The sequence below is a fragment of the Lagopus muta genome, chromosome 8 (assembly GCF_023343835.1).
Source record: "Lagopus muta isolate bLagMut1 chromosome 8, bLagMut1 primary, whole genome shotgun sequence".
NCBI classification, from domain to species: Eukaryota; Metazoa; Chordata; class Aves; order Galliformes; family Phasianidae; genus Lagopus; species Lagopus muta.
Window position 1 is genome coordinate 31,973,835 of NC_064440.1, and position 14,825 is coordinate 31,988,659.

The 14,825-nt window shown below is 43.0% G+C and overlaps 1 protein-coding gene across 8 annotated transcripts in view; it reads right to left on the minus strand.

Moving 5' to 3' along the window:
- Window positions 1–14,825, minus strand: part of KANSL1L (KAT8 regulatory NSL complex subunit 1 like) — a 58,175-nt gene that overhangs the window by 39,252 nt on the left and 4,098 nt on the right. For 4 of the 8 annotated variants that reach the window (XR_007378683.1, XM_048953789.1, XM_048953793.1 and 1 more), the window contains exons 2-3: window positions 12,982–14,099; window positions 30–171 (exon numbers count right to left, since the gene is read on the minus strand). Coding sequence is in view for 7 of the 8 variants with exons in the window: in XM_048953793.1 (XP_048809750.1) it covers window positions 30–171; window positions 12,982–14,099 (1,260 nt within the window). In the remaining variant the exon portion in view is untranslated. The remainder of the gene's footprint in view (window positions 1–29; window positions 172–12,981; window positions 14,100–14,825) is intronic. The other 4 variants (XM_048953791.1, XM_048953794.1, XM_048953790.1 and 1 more) reach the window with 2 other exon arrangements.

Here is a 14,825-nt window from a genome sequence, read left to right on the forward strand (position 1 = left end):
AAGCCCATTTATGAGCTAACAGACAATACCTTGGTGGCACGTATCTGCCTGTGAAGGTCAGTTAGTTGCTGGATTTTGTATTCTAGTTCTGAAATCTGGGCTTGAAGCCATGTCCAACGGCTGCCAATTCTAGCTCTGTCTGCAAGCCACTTCCATTCAGAAGTATAGCTGCTGTGAAGACAAAATGCTGGTTAGTCCAAAAATAAAGATAACCACATTTGCACAAGAACATTTTTGACAGCTGCTCTGCCTCGTGGTGCAAGCGTCTCAGTTGCTTTCAGAAGATACCCATCCAGTTTCACATCAGCTGCTTTCTGTAACTGCAGAACTTGCTCAAACCATTACAATGTTCACAGACCATTCCCAGGCAAGGCTACTTTCCTGTTAACACGTTATAAACCTGACAAAACTACTGAATTATATCAGGTTGATACAGTTTACAGATCTGCACAGAATTCCAGTACCCCACCAGCCAGAACTCAAATCTGTCTGCTGCTCCTCCCACAAGCTTCCAGGAATATCGTTTGCTAACAATTGTAATCTAATAAGACATCACCCAGCAGTGACCAGCCAGGTTTCCAGTTACTGCACCAAAAATAAAGACTTAGTTTATTTTATTCAAGTCACTTGATAAATAGAACTGGGTAAGTGTAGTACAGCTAGATCAAAACTCTTACTGCTGCTAACAAACAGGTGGGTGTTGCAACAGAGGACTGACATGACACTAAACTCATCCCTGCTACCAGAAAACTTAACTCAAACTACATATTAAAGAAATGAATGGTGTAATGGTACCACTCAATACATCCTTTGAATGGTCGGGTAAATTCAAACAGAGACAACTATTTCAAGAAAATGGCTGGTGTATTTTCCCCATCAAAGCTGTTAAACAGTCTGGCAGAACTAAATGATTGTGAAAGAACTCCTACTGGAAAAGAAGTGCTTTAAATCCAACAAGTTATTGGGATAAACTGCTCGGTCTGAACTGAGCTGCATGATACTACACTGCAAGTTTTACACAGGCTGACTACGTGAGTCCTTCTTCCCCTGCCAATAAAGAACATGGAAGTATCACAAAAGAAACAAAAAAAGACAAACACCAGAATCTAGAAGCAGGTTCTTATAGGAGCACTGCACATCTTCATGCACAACTGGGTGCTGACCATCTCAACAAGGAATTCTGATATTTTCATGGAAAAGGGTACAAAACATTACTCAAAATCTCTGAATGTTCAGTCTCCTTCAGCTGCCTTAAGTAGGAACAGCAGATAGAGCCTCTGGTAGATTACATTTAAAATACGTAATTTTCCACCTTTTACTACTAATTGTCTTTCAATTTGTCCCCACATCTTAACCAGAAAATAACTCCACGAAAGCAGGACAATAAGAAGACCAGGTGCAAGAATGTAGATCACATTGATGCTGGATGGAACAGCCTCTGGTGAAGGGTATATTCTAAAACAGACCACAGAGAGGGGTATAGATGAGAAGCCAAAAACCCCAACACCTGCCCACACAGCTGGGAAATGAAAGGGAATGAGAAGGACTGCAGGTGGCCATACGTCACATACATGGTATGAAATCAGAGTGTGTGGGAATCCATACTCAGATAGCCAGCCCACAACAGAACAACCATTCTTCCAACCTGCAGATGAAGAAATCGTATCTGTACATTATAAAAAAATCCTCTCCAGAGTTGCATCACGAGTTACTTTTCAAATATGTGTTTACATAGGGTTTTTTTGTCTCCAGCACAATATTAAATCTTGAATTAACTGCATGTGCTGTTAAATACATTATGTAAATGTTTTTCCTGCTTTCTAGCATACTACGTATTTCTTACGGCCTTAAAGTAAAAGTATGTATGTAATTAAACTCTGCTAATTTAATTGCTCTGTAATAACAATGTCCTTAGGCTCCTCTGGAAGGACGGCTTCCCACCAAACTAAGCACAGACGTTCCCAGACCAGGCTCACACCAAAGGAAGTGATTTCAGCCTCTCTTCCCTGCTTGCACCTCTGCCACCCCATGCCCAGTGTCAGTGCAAAATATTATGGTAACCCAACAAAATTTTTTAATTGATAAGTCTCTAATTCCTATTACTTTGTAAGGTACAGCCCAACATTCACTCAGTAAATAGATGAGGCAACAAGTACTTGTGGGGCATTGGTGACTGGAAAATAGGCAACATCCCATGCATTTTTAAGAAGGGTAAAAAGGATGACTGGGAACTATTGACCTGTCAGTCTCACGTCTGTGCCAGGAAAGATCATGGAGCAGATCCTTCTGGAAGGAGCGTCCATTCCAGGGATGGAACACCTCTCCTACAAGGACAGGCTGAGAGCTGGGGCTGTTCAGCACAGAGAAGACAAGGCCTGGAGGCTTTCAAGGCAAGGCTGGATCCCTGGGAAACCTGATCTAGCAGTGTTGTCCCTGTTCATTGCAGGGGAGTTGGATGAGATGACCTATAAAGGTCCCTTCCAACTCTAAGAATTCTGTGATCTTTTTATGAACAGGAGGAGATTACTGAATGCTTTTCACACACTATGATAATGAAGCACTAGCGTCCTTCTTTCACTTTGTAGATTTAGTGGATGGAGAACGCTGTTTTAAGATGGTACCAGTGAACTCATTAATACTGCAGACACAGAGAAGGAACACAAGCCCACAAAGGTTACAAACATCACAAGGACTTTTAGTGAAGGAGGAAGTCAGGCAGGAGCTACAGTAGAACAGCTAGGATTGAGACAAGAAAAAAAGGGGCTGTCCCATTTCCTGCATGCAGAGCATCTCAACTTGGTTTGCATGCCTTTGACATCATACATCCCTCAGGAATTCTGAATTCTGCCAGCAGTTCAATACATGCATCACATTTCCAAAAGCTTCTAAGGTCAGTGCTGGAGTACTGTGAAGTATTTATCTGCGTATAAATGTCCTGCTCTTGGGATGACTCTGGATCTGGAGGTGATCTCCTGCATTCCTTCAGGGCCACGAGAATAGGAAGAAACAGGGTAATACTCATTTTGCAGAAATAAAGCATCTCATGTGAATTTCCCTAGAAAAACAAGCTGGAATTGAATCAGAGGTATCATCTGTGGCTGGCATTTCTGCTGTTTTGGTTGAACTGCAGGAGGTCAATCCTGCCCAACTTGCAACACAAGAAGGACACGCAGTAGAACAAATCACGGAGAGAACAGGCACAAATGCAGAAAGACAAACTATGATCAAAAATGTAACTCTGAAGTTGTAATGCACCACCCCGGTAAGATTGAACAGGCAACTGATGAGCACTAAGCAACACTATCAGTAGAACTGAAAAAAGTTGTTAGTTGTAATCTATAGACAGAATATATGGAGGAATTCTCCATGCTATGAATCCTTCCTCTCAGCTCCTTACAAACCTCAACTCTCCTCCCTTTCTCCCAAAAAAAAGGAATGAGAGACAAGAACAGATGATGTGTTTGCATAAGCAGACCAACACTGCAGAAAAGCAACAGGACTTTGAGAAGTGTTTTGTTCTACCAGAGCCTCCATGAAGATGAAGGCGAGATTTGTGTTCCAGCAGTGAAGATCAGTCTGTCACAAAGAACAAACCTGGGCAACCTGAGTGCAAAGAGGACATAGCCAGAACAACACTGCTGTGCTGGGCACACACTGCTGTTTGGGTATCGCATGGTTTTGGGTTTGGTTTTTTTTTTGGTTATTTACAGGGAAGAAAAAGGGGAGGAATTTAAATCTCTTAGATGTGTTTCATTTTTATAAGCAAACAAAACAAGGAGCCTGAGTAACAGCTCATAACTAATGAAAGGTAACATAGTGATGTCTCAAATGCACAAAAACCCATAGAATCCGGGATTGATAGTTAAGTTCCACATGTATGTTACATCCTGAGAATTAACATGAAATGGAGCCTGCTAGCCTCGTGCTTTTGAGTGAGAACATATAACGTGCCCCTGCCATGACATGCCTGCAGGGACAATGACAGGATGCTTCCTACCGAACAGGAAAGGAGGATGCTTGCAGCAGACCCACACCATGACTCCAGAACTTGCCAACCCACAGTACAGTCTCCTTCCTAAAGCTTTGCTCCAAAGAAAATCAGAATTTTCAAGTTACAACGTTCTTTGACAAGGACAAGATAGGGAGCAAGGCATTCACATTGCGTGAGTGGGAGTAACTCCAACTCAAAAATTCTTCATTAAACATAAGAATGGCAGCTGCTCCTGACACTTGTATTTCCACTTGTGCTTTCTATCATGCCATGCCCCCTTCAATTTATTCCCACGTTGTTCTGGTATCAAGTTTGCAGGTGATTTAGTCCCAGAGCAATGCAGTGATCCTGACTGCAGCCATGCCTGCTGCTTCTCCTCTAGTGGCAACTCCTGTGCTACCAGACACTCAATGCCAATCATGTGACACTGACGTATATAGGAGAAAGGATCAGCTCATCAACTGCAGATTAATTATCCTCAGGATAAACAGCTCATCACCTTCCTTGGAGGGAGTCAATGAAAACAACAGTAGAAGTTCATCACTTTGATGAAAGACTCGAGTCTGGAAATTGAAAAACAAACCATCAAAATATTCTCCTGATCCTTAAATCCTATCCAGACATCGTGTGACTCATGATGAAATACATGAGACACAACACACACTGGAAATAATCATACATCTCCTGACTCTCCTGGGACAGCTCACTCAATTGTACAAAACCCCCAAACATTTCACGTTCCCCACATGGCACAGTCTGACCAGAGCTCAGCAGCACTCTGGTGCTCTGCATGTCCAACTATGAAACGACCTGCACAAGCTTTCTCAAGGTCTCATTCTTCCAGCACGCCTACTTCATGTTTATTTTCAGAGAGAACTAACTTCAGTTGCTGCTGAAGTATTAACTCCCCTCGACCAGTTCACTGCTAAACCCATAATAACCACATAACTGAAAAAGCAGCAAGTGCTGCTTCATGAACAACATCTCTTCCACGCATTCCAGAGTGTAAACAAGACTCAAACAAATGGCAACAAATAGAATCCTCTGGTATCGCAGCCAAGCAGTGCTACACAACAGAACACTGCTCACCCTGACAGTTCAAAGTAAGCCTCCGCTCAGATCGCACGGGAGCAGTCACTGCAGACTGAGTGTGGAGAGCAATACCCAACTGTTTTGTGAGAGCTGGCACCAAACCAGGCCAGAAAGTCAATGAGGAGGCTCTCTGGTACTCAAGAGTTACACCAAAATCTCTGCCAACGCCTGCTATCGGGTCGTTCAGGCTTGTTATCTTCTTCGGTGTTCATCGGGAGTTTTACCTGGCAGAGATTTTCCCCTGAAACACTACACGGCTTCAGAGCAGATGGGCGGCAGCCCTCCCTGTCTACAGACATCAGCAACTGCTTATCGTAACGCCTGGCACCCACACCTGGTCCCACCATCCCTGACATGCCGTTGCCATTTAATACTTTCAGAACTGCACCCAATGACATGTGTTGGTACTAATTCATAACACGTATCTTGCCTTCCCTAACTGGAAACCTTCATCCAGGTGAAGTCAAATGAGTCATCAGGCCCCAGGATTTCAAGCAATAATTCCTAAAGTTATCAGTCACAATCAGCTGTAGAAGATAACTGAAAATATAAAGAACGGAAAATTTCTCTGCGTGAACAGAATAGAAGACATTTAATAAGAGTTTGACGCTGAAGCTCTGTATGCTTCCCTATCTGAGAAATTACATATTCTGATCTGAGGAGATGCCATGGGCCACTATTTGGCAGCTACGGGGCTCCTGCACCCAATCATTACTGTAGGTTGTACAATAGAGACAATACAGTTGTTACACTTGCACTGAATTGTTCGTCCAGAGCTCAGCAAAGGCAACAAATTCAGCATGGTAAAGCACTGCTGTCTGAGCTCCAGCAGTTCATAGCAGTTCTGGTAGGTGTTTTTCCTCTTCAGTTCTGTTTATGTCATTCTCAACAGATGTTAATGATAAAAGGCCAACCTGGCTGGTGGAGGCGTAGTCAGTTAGAATATTAACTGCTCAAAAAGAAAAACCCGCAAAAAGAAAACAATCAGCACCCTTTCACCTTTTAACAGTAATAAAAACCCCTGCAGAATGCAAATCTGCAAATGTTACTTGCTCAAAACATTTTAAAATGTTTGTCAGTTTCCATCAGCTGCCCAGGCACTTCAGCTTCCTTCACATAATTTCACTCAAAGCAGCATGAAGCAGAGCAGCAGGCAGTGCTAACGTGCAAAGGCAATAAAAAATAAAAACAAACCAGCTCAGGAATATCAGGGCTGCCTGGAAACAGGTTTTCTTGCCTTTGAAATGGCACATCAATAGACTAACAACAAAACGCTGGGAACACGAGCCTAGAAATCCCCTGTAAGCATTACACAACTGCCCTTGAAAAAGAGAGCTCAAGAAAGCAACGCTATGTTTGCATCCCACGACCAACATAAAGTAAGACAGAGCTTACAATATAAGCCTTTAAAGATACGTGCAGTGGAACGTTACAGCATACAAGCAGCGCTGTCAGTGCTGCCCTGCCACCCCTGAAGCTGGGCCCCAGACTTGCACCTACACTCTCAGGAAGAAGTAGGCAGGGGCTGCGTGCCCGTAGCACCAACTCTGGTTTGTAAGTGTGTGCAGTACCAGGGACTGCAGGGAAAAGGGGCCAACAGCCATAAATGTGTGGTTGAACAGGACAGCCTTCCTGGTTTGGGTGTTTGGTAGAAGCCTGGCATGGAGTTCTGCTGAATTCCATTGTTACCCTGCCCACCCTCTGGCTGAGAGGAGGAGGTTACAAAGCATCCATCTCCATACATGCTTGCATTTATACTTCTTTCAACAGCAGATGCAATAATTAGAAGTTTGTTAATTGGAACTATATTAATTTTAATTTGTAGCACAGTACTCTCTTGCCCACAGCAGGTAGCTAAACTGTTTGGTTGAAAATAATTCACAGTTATTTCAGTTCTAATTAAAAAAGAGAAAAAAAAAAGAAGACAGGTCAGTATGTTTAAATCTGATATCTTAAGTTACATTCCTCACCCATATTTAGCAGTATGAATGAAAGCCCATTACAGGAGAGCATTCCTATTTTGGGAAGCCCTTAAGCACACTTTTTATTTCATGTGAAAAGGAAAGCACTTAAATGATTTCCTGTCTCAAGGCCCATGTATGCAGACTTTCAAGGGATCCGGTTGCGTCCCTTTGAAGTAGATTCTTAAGGAATCAGTTACCTGCAAAACTCAATCATAACGCCCTCACTTTTCAAGATGTTGCACACACGCTTTCTTGTTGATTGTAAACAAATCTTCCCATGAAAACACATTTCACAGCTTAGCAGAAGGATAAAAGCTGGCTGTAAAACCCAGCTTAAAGAGCAGATCTCATCAGGCACCAAGTGCTTCGGCATCTACCATGTCATTAAGTGTGTGAGCTTATCATGTATATACATGTGTCTAATTATTAGAGTCTCTATTCTACTATGCTGTGTTGACAGTGCATTAAACTGTCATTTGGAAGAATTCCGCCAAGTTTTTATTTCATATGCATTCAACACTTATTTAATTCAGAAGCTCTGCCATTCCCAGCTCTGAGGCTCTCTTGCACGTTACAACTTGTCCAACTTGCTGCCTTTCCTCACAACCTTCCAGTTGGCTTTCAGCAGCTGCAGAAATACTGATGTAATTACAGGTTAGAAATCAGGATCCTCATTCACAACAGCGTTGCTCTGGTATTGCAAGAAGGAAGTCTTGCTCAAAACCAAGTCCTTGTTGCTGTGTATCAGATATCTACAGAGAAAACAGTACATGCACTGTGACCCTAAAGAAGTTGTCAATCTCCCTTACAGAAATCCCATCAAGTGAGGTCGAATATATTCTGAAATAACACCCGCATCCCTCGAATGAAAACAGAAGGTAACGTAGAGCAAGCCTTTCTATGATTCCCTGCACACAATTCTCCTCCCACACGCAGTGAGGGGAGCCAAGAATCCAGGGAATGGAATTCATGAAAAATCAATGCCTAAAACTTGTTAAAATCAGCACCTATGAATTCACACGTCTTTAAAGGTCGTCACACTAATCTTTTATGCAAATAAGACATTTCCCTTACTCATATAACAAAAAGCTCTTAAAAACTAGAAACAGTTAGGGTTTTGTGGCTAAGAGCAATGGAGAACAGCACTGCTGGCAGACTCTCTTCCTCCCTTTCTCAAAACCTGAATTTGGTTCCCTTATCAGCTTTGAAATGAAATTACAGCTCAGAGTGGAAAATTAGGACTTCTTGCAAAAACGAACAGTTTCTCCTCATAATGTGACTGAAAGATGGGCAAAAAGCCCCAGCCCCCAAGCAGTGCCTTCTGTTGTGAGGCCTGCAGAACTGCACTGACATTGCTCAATTAGCCATGGGAAAAACTGCTAGGAAAACTGGAAAATAATCTAGAACAAACAGATCCGAACTGCAGATACTAGTCATAATATTTTCTTCCTTCTTCTATTCTCTCCGCCTTATTGCTCCCCTCCCTGCCAAGTATTTATACTAAAAGCAGATTTCTAATCTTTCTCTTCCCAACTAGAAATCTAAGGGAGAAAAAAAAGACTAAGTCTTGGTTTTGCTTCTTTTTTTGTTTTCCCTTCATATCTCTTCACATTCATTATAAAAGATTCCAGGCACAATAAAGCCCACGGGCATGGAAAAATACAGCAGCGCTTCAAATACTACTTCATCAGGCACGAGGTTGCTGGAAGATAATCAGTAAAATGTGTCTTTCAAAATTCAGAGGAAAAGCATGAAAATATTTCTGAAGGAAAAAATCCCACCAAGTGATGCAAAAGGGTTTCATTCAGATGGGGGAAGGAGGATTGAAGAAACAGGGCCCAGGACTTCTCGCAAGTAGGCAGATGGCAACTTGTTTTGCACACAAGTTCTGTTGCAAGAAGCCTTTCTCTCTAATCAATTAGGTACAGACGCTGCTATTTGATGAAGTGAGCAGCTGTGTCTTTAAAGAAAGCCAGTGATAGATCTTCTGATTTTGGAAGATCACTCAGTGCATTTGGAAGGAAAAAAAAACAACAGTCAGTACTGTGAAAGTGTAAAAGTTTCCCAAATAACCACATCTGGCTTTTTTGTGGTATGTTGTGAACAGTCAGAACCTCTAGGCACATCAGGAACGCACAGGAAATACATTAAGGATGCAAGGCTGCCCCAGAAAGAAATGTTACCTAGCTCCCTGAGCAGAGGTGTGCTGTTGAAAATACTTGAAGTTGACATCCCCCCCAAAGTCATCCCATTTGACATGATTTCTACAGGTAATCTTTCATCTTCGTGAACATCAAAGGAAGACCGAGCAGTTCCAACTGGAATGCAGTGTTGTCTGCACTGCACTTCAGGTGATGGATGTGGGCTGTGAATTCCCAAGGGAACTGCTGACAGCCAGCCCTGTGACATCTCAGTGGGTCCTGCATTCACTTTGGTACTTTGGTTATCATACCTGACACAGAGACAGTGACTGGCACCTGAGTTCTGTCGTAATTAAAGCAGGAAGAAGTACCACCATATCCTCAACATAGCATCTCGAGGGACTTCTCACCCCCGAGGAAGGAACGGTACAAGAAAATACTAGAGAATGCTTATGAAAGTTTGCTACACTGCCAAAGAAACCTTTCACAAAAGCTGTGATGAGCTGAAGACATTGCTGAACTGTACACCAGAAGCAAGATGTCAGAACTCCTGCAATGAGCCAACCATTCCTTCACGCTTCTCCTTGACAAATACTCAAAGAACAAATGTGTTTTGATGAAGAAATGGAACAGGGCTTTCCAATTACTCTAGAAATCGGAGCACAGTGACTCGCCAACTAAAACAGCTCTCTGCCCATGAGCACACTGAAGATCCCTAGTCTGAGGACAGCACCTGTGTAATGCACAGGGGATGAACAATGCTGTAAGTATCCTGTAACGGCTATTTGCAACTGAACAACATGGGTACTGAAATAGATGGATAAAGAGAATCTGACTTGAGTCACAGAGCATTGAGATACAGCTCAGAAGAGCTTATGTCAACACTCACCAGACAAAACTCTTTCCAGGATAATGGGAATGAATGTGTTCAAAGAGCTAAAAGTAGCTCCAGATTTTTTTCTTATCGTGAAAAACTGGGGCTGGAATCAGATCTTCCCCCTCCTGTAATGGAAGCAGGCTGGGCTCAAATAAACCTATGAATGGGAAGCTCCTCCCCCCTTGCACACTGGGTTGATGTAGCAAGCTACGAAGGATGCAGCTAAGGCCAGCCACCTGCACGTTCATTTCCTCGAGTTAAGTGCAATCCATATTTTGTGATACAGGTAGAACCCAGAGATTTTCCCCATTCACAGTGCATTAGTAGAGCCTTTTAACATCTAGAATATTACAGGAGGAGGAGTGCTTCCACAACAGTGAAAGTCTTCACTATGAGAAATAACAGTGCAAAGCGAGGAAATGAGCATTCTCTCACCATATAATCACATTATTTCTGGAAAGCACTGAGAACCAATTCCCTGGGAGAGAAAAGCATTTCAAAGCAACATAAATCCACTTAGCAAAAATAAAAATGGAAGCTAACTTTGTTTTGTTTTCTTGTCCAGCTGAAGAGCAATCGAGAGAATCTTAAAGTGGTAACGCAGAAATAAAAGCAGATCTCAGCAGCCACCCAGCTGAACAACTGACAGACCTTTGCCACCCAAAGGAAGTGCAGTCTGTTAGCCACTAAGACAAATCTTTCGGAAGGTGGAGAACGAAGAAAGCCATCCCAAGAATAAGACAGTGATAAATTCAGATGAGAGATAGCCCATCCCCAGTGCAGTGTTAATTCAGGCACTGACTCAACCTATGCACAAAGACAAAAGTCTCCAGCTTAAATTAGGTGGTGCTTTAACTATGCACTTGCTGGTCCAGCAGCACAGTTCAAATGCAGTGACTTTCATGCTGGCAAGGCAGCAAAGCCTCTGCTAACACACACAACCAACAAGCCATCGCTGCTGCTTGACTGCTTTTAACCATAAGAACATAAAAAAGAAGGGGGGAAAAAAGAAAGGAGTTTGCACTGAGTAAGAGACACCTAGCAGGTCTCCTGCCTCCTAGCAGCAGCCAAGCTAACAGTCTTGCAACGGGGCAACACAGAGCTAAGTTTCTCCAGAATATTCCCCCGCCTTCCAGGCAGCCTGGGGATTTCCCAAGCCAAAGGTGGTGCTGTGTCCTTAATAATGCTCTGTGGACTTTTCTGTTAGCACAACAAAACAAACTGAATAACCCCTACGTGGAAAGATAACTTCACTATTTTGAAGGCTACAAGAAGAAATAAAGCTGAAGGGCTGGCAGTATGAGAAACTGGACTGTCCCTTGCAAGAGGAAAAGAGACAACCCTCACACTGAACTTCAATCCAAGTTTATTATCAGCTACTCTCAGAGAATCAGAATTTCACATCAGTTTTCCCTGCTCAGTTCATGTAATAAGAAGATAAGAATCCTGGAGGGAAAGGTATTACTCAGAAGTTCAAATGTATCAGCCAGGAGAGGAATGTTCCATCTCCAACACTGTTAAGAGCTGGAGATGCTGGTTCTTCATTAGAATATTTCAAAAGGAGAAGAGTATTTTTGCAGACTAAAATATTTGAGTTGATGGTAACAGCTGGCAACACATAACGCTCTGGGCTGGTCTCTGATGTGGTGTTTACCATTCTGACAACACGCAAAAGAAAATGAAAAACTCTTCTCCTGTCTTCCAGCTCTACAGAGTTCAACCAACTTCAGCAGTGATTTGACAGAACCACGTTGCACTCAAGCTTTCATAACAGAAGCTGTAAACACACAACACGGCACAGCTGTTTAATGGAAGATGAGGCTTCCTTGACTTGTTCTGAATGCTGTGCTGTTGAAGAAAGAGACTACGATTTCTGTTTGTTTTTTTTTTTAATATTTATTTTTCCATCAATACTAGTGTCACTCGGTGCTTTGCAGAAAGTCCCCGAAAGCAGGGACTGTATTAGGAGATGAGGAAAACAACAGCAGTCTTGACTTCAAGCACTAGAGATGCTGCTGCTATAAAGTCATCTTTACAGACCTTCGGAGGTGCTCCTCCTCCTCTTCACCTGCCCGAAAGGGAAAGAAGCTGTGCTTTCAATGCTTTCTACAATTTCTCAACAGGAGATACTGTGTTGACAGCATAGTCAGATAAGAAATAACAAAATAAGAGGCTGTATTTCCATCACCGTTCCTGGGACAATTTTACAGCCCACTTGTCTTACCCATGGCCGATTCACAAAGCTATGATAATGTGTATTGACAGGTTCTCTGACAATGTAAGAGACACACAGAGCTGTAGTATTAGCTAATTGTATTAGCTTTGCTCTGGTACTTCTTGAAAAAGATACCAGAAACAACAAAAACGATCCCTCAAATTTCAAAACAATAAAGAACAACTCATCAAGTAAATCAGCATTTAAAAATAATAGTTCAAAGTAGAAGACTTTTTCAATATACATCCCTCAAATACAGCTTGGCATCTGCACTGATGCTTATACTTAATCACCTAATAATGGATTTCAGGACTGTAACATTGACTATCTCTCCATAATTTAGTTTGATACTAGCCACAAGTATCATTTACTGCACTGCTATCACTACCTGTTGTGATTTACAGCATAATCCAAGTATTGAATAATTAGCAGTGTTAACGTGATGCACGCTTGATTCAGCACAGTACAACATCCCGCTCTCTGCAGTAACATAACTGCTGCTTAAGCCCCGTACAGTTAGAAGTTCTTACTTTCTGCGTGGATCCTGCCAAGCCTAGCTCACATAGGCAGTCCTGCTGATTTCAGGAGGACTACCTACAGAGCGAGGTTACTTAGACAAGAAGGAATTTGCAGGTCTACACCCCTCCAGCTTGATTTATAAGCATGAAGCACATGAGTCTAAGCAGGAATTTAACACTTACGCTTCCACAGCTGTTCTTACAGTCTGTTCATCATAGTCTTCATCTGAGCTGCTACACGTTGCATCGGAGTCCAGATCCTTTTCCACACGAGACAGCAGCCCTCCAGCAGAAAGCGCAAAGCCCCGGATTTCCCCCGGTGCAACACAAACTCCATTCTGTACATCCGCACTCGAACTACTTTCCAAAGTAGCCGCAGTGTTTTCTGGCCAACCTTCCGCACACCTGAGGGAGCTACTGCTCGAAAACCTGCCCGGCTTGTGTAAAACCTTCATTCTTTGAAGCTGATGTTTTACGAAGCACTTCAGCTGCTGATCACAGTGTTTGATAACATGCTTTGCCAGGAGCATTTGTAAACGTTTCTGAGTTCTTTTGGCGCGGCTGATCTCCATTTGTTGCTTAGTGACACACTGGAGTAAGCGAGCATACATCTCCTCCCGGGTGCAGCTCAAAATCCCTTCTGAAGGCCCGTGAAGAATTTGGTGTAATAAATCCCCTTTTATTGTTTCAGCGCAGACTCCCAAAGCCCTACCCAAAAAACCATTCTTCTTGTACCACTTATCATTTAAGAGCCGCATTTCTTCTGCGTTGCCGGATTCAGTTACATTTGAATCCAAAAGTCTTTGCGTTTCTGCCAAATTTGGAGATGTGGTCTCAGAAAAAGCTTCCCCTTTGACCTGTTCCTCAGGTCCTGAATGACTGATCTGACCAAACGATGCGTCGGTGCCATTATGCAATGCATTTCTCATCCTGGAGCAGTCAGGCTCTCCCGATTTCATTTGCTTACCGGTTTTGCTGCTAAACGCAGAATTCGTACTCATTAACAAGACAGACTGATAGTGCTTGGAGGATGGTGGGGAAGCGAAATGCTGCACGCTGAAGATATTATTCCTGAGGCTGGGCTCAGCAGTGGGGAACCCCAGGACTGAGCAAGTAATCCGTGCGATGGAGTCCTCTTTTATCTTCTCTTCCACCGCTCTGGAATTTTCCATGCACAAAGTTGTATCAGACTCCATAGCTCTAGAGGACAAAGAAGGTGACAAGTGGATACCATGACCTTTTGTTGCTGCCTCTCTGAGGGCTGGTGTCATTATAGCTACTGTAGGCAGTTTACAGCAAACCTGAAAACAACATGGGCCATGTCAATTTTCTCATTTTCATGACGTGATACAAATACAACAACTCTGTCAGGTATTTCATTCTTTCAGCATTTAAACATTCATCAAAGACATCATATAAAAGGACACGATCTAAAGACTACAGACAGATTACACAACTCCAAAGCAACTAAGAATGCTAGTCTTTCTTTAATACATACAGAAGTTGTTCCATGTGCAATGAAAGCATTCACCTCTCAGAGGAGTGAGTATTCAGACCTCCTTGCATTTCTGATCCTATCAGAAAGGATAAGTTGAGGGAACAGGGCTTTTTTAGCTTGGAGAAGAGAAGGCTCCGGGGAGACCTCATTGTGGCCTTCCAATACTTGAAGGGAACGTACAAACAGGAGGGGGAATGGCTGTTTATGAGAGTGGATAGTGATAGGACAAGGGGGAATAGCCTTCAACTGAGACAGGGGAGGTTTAGGTCGGATATGAGGAGGAAGTTTTTCACTCAGAGGGTCATGAGGCACTGGAACAGGTTGCCCAAGGAGGCTGTGGATGCCCCATGCCTGGAGGCATTCAAGGCCAGGCTGGATGTGGCTCTGGGCAGCCTGGTCTGCTGGTTGGCAGCCCTGCACACAGCAGGGGGTTGGAACCAGAGGAGCATCGTGGTCCTTTTCAACCCAGACCGTTCTATGATTCTACGATCACTCTGAGAAACAGCATTCAAAACTGTCATCTAACCTT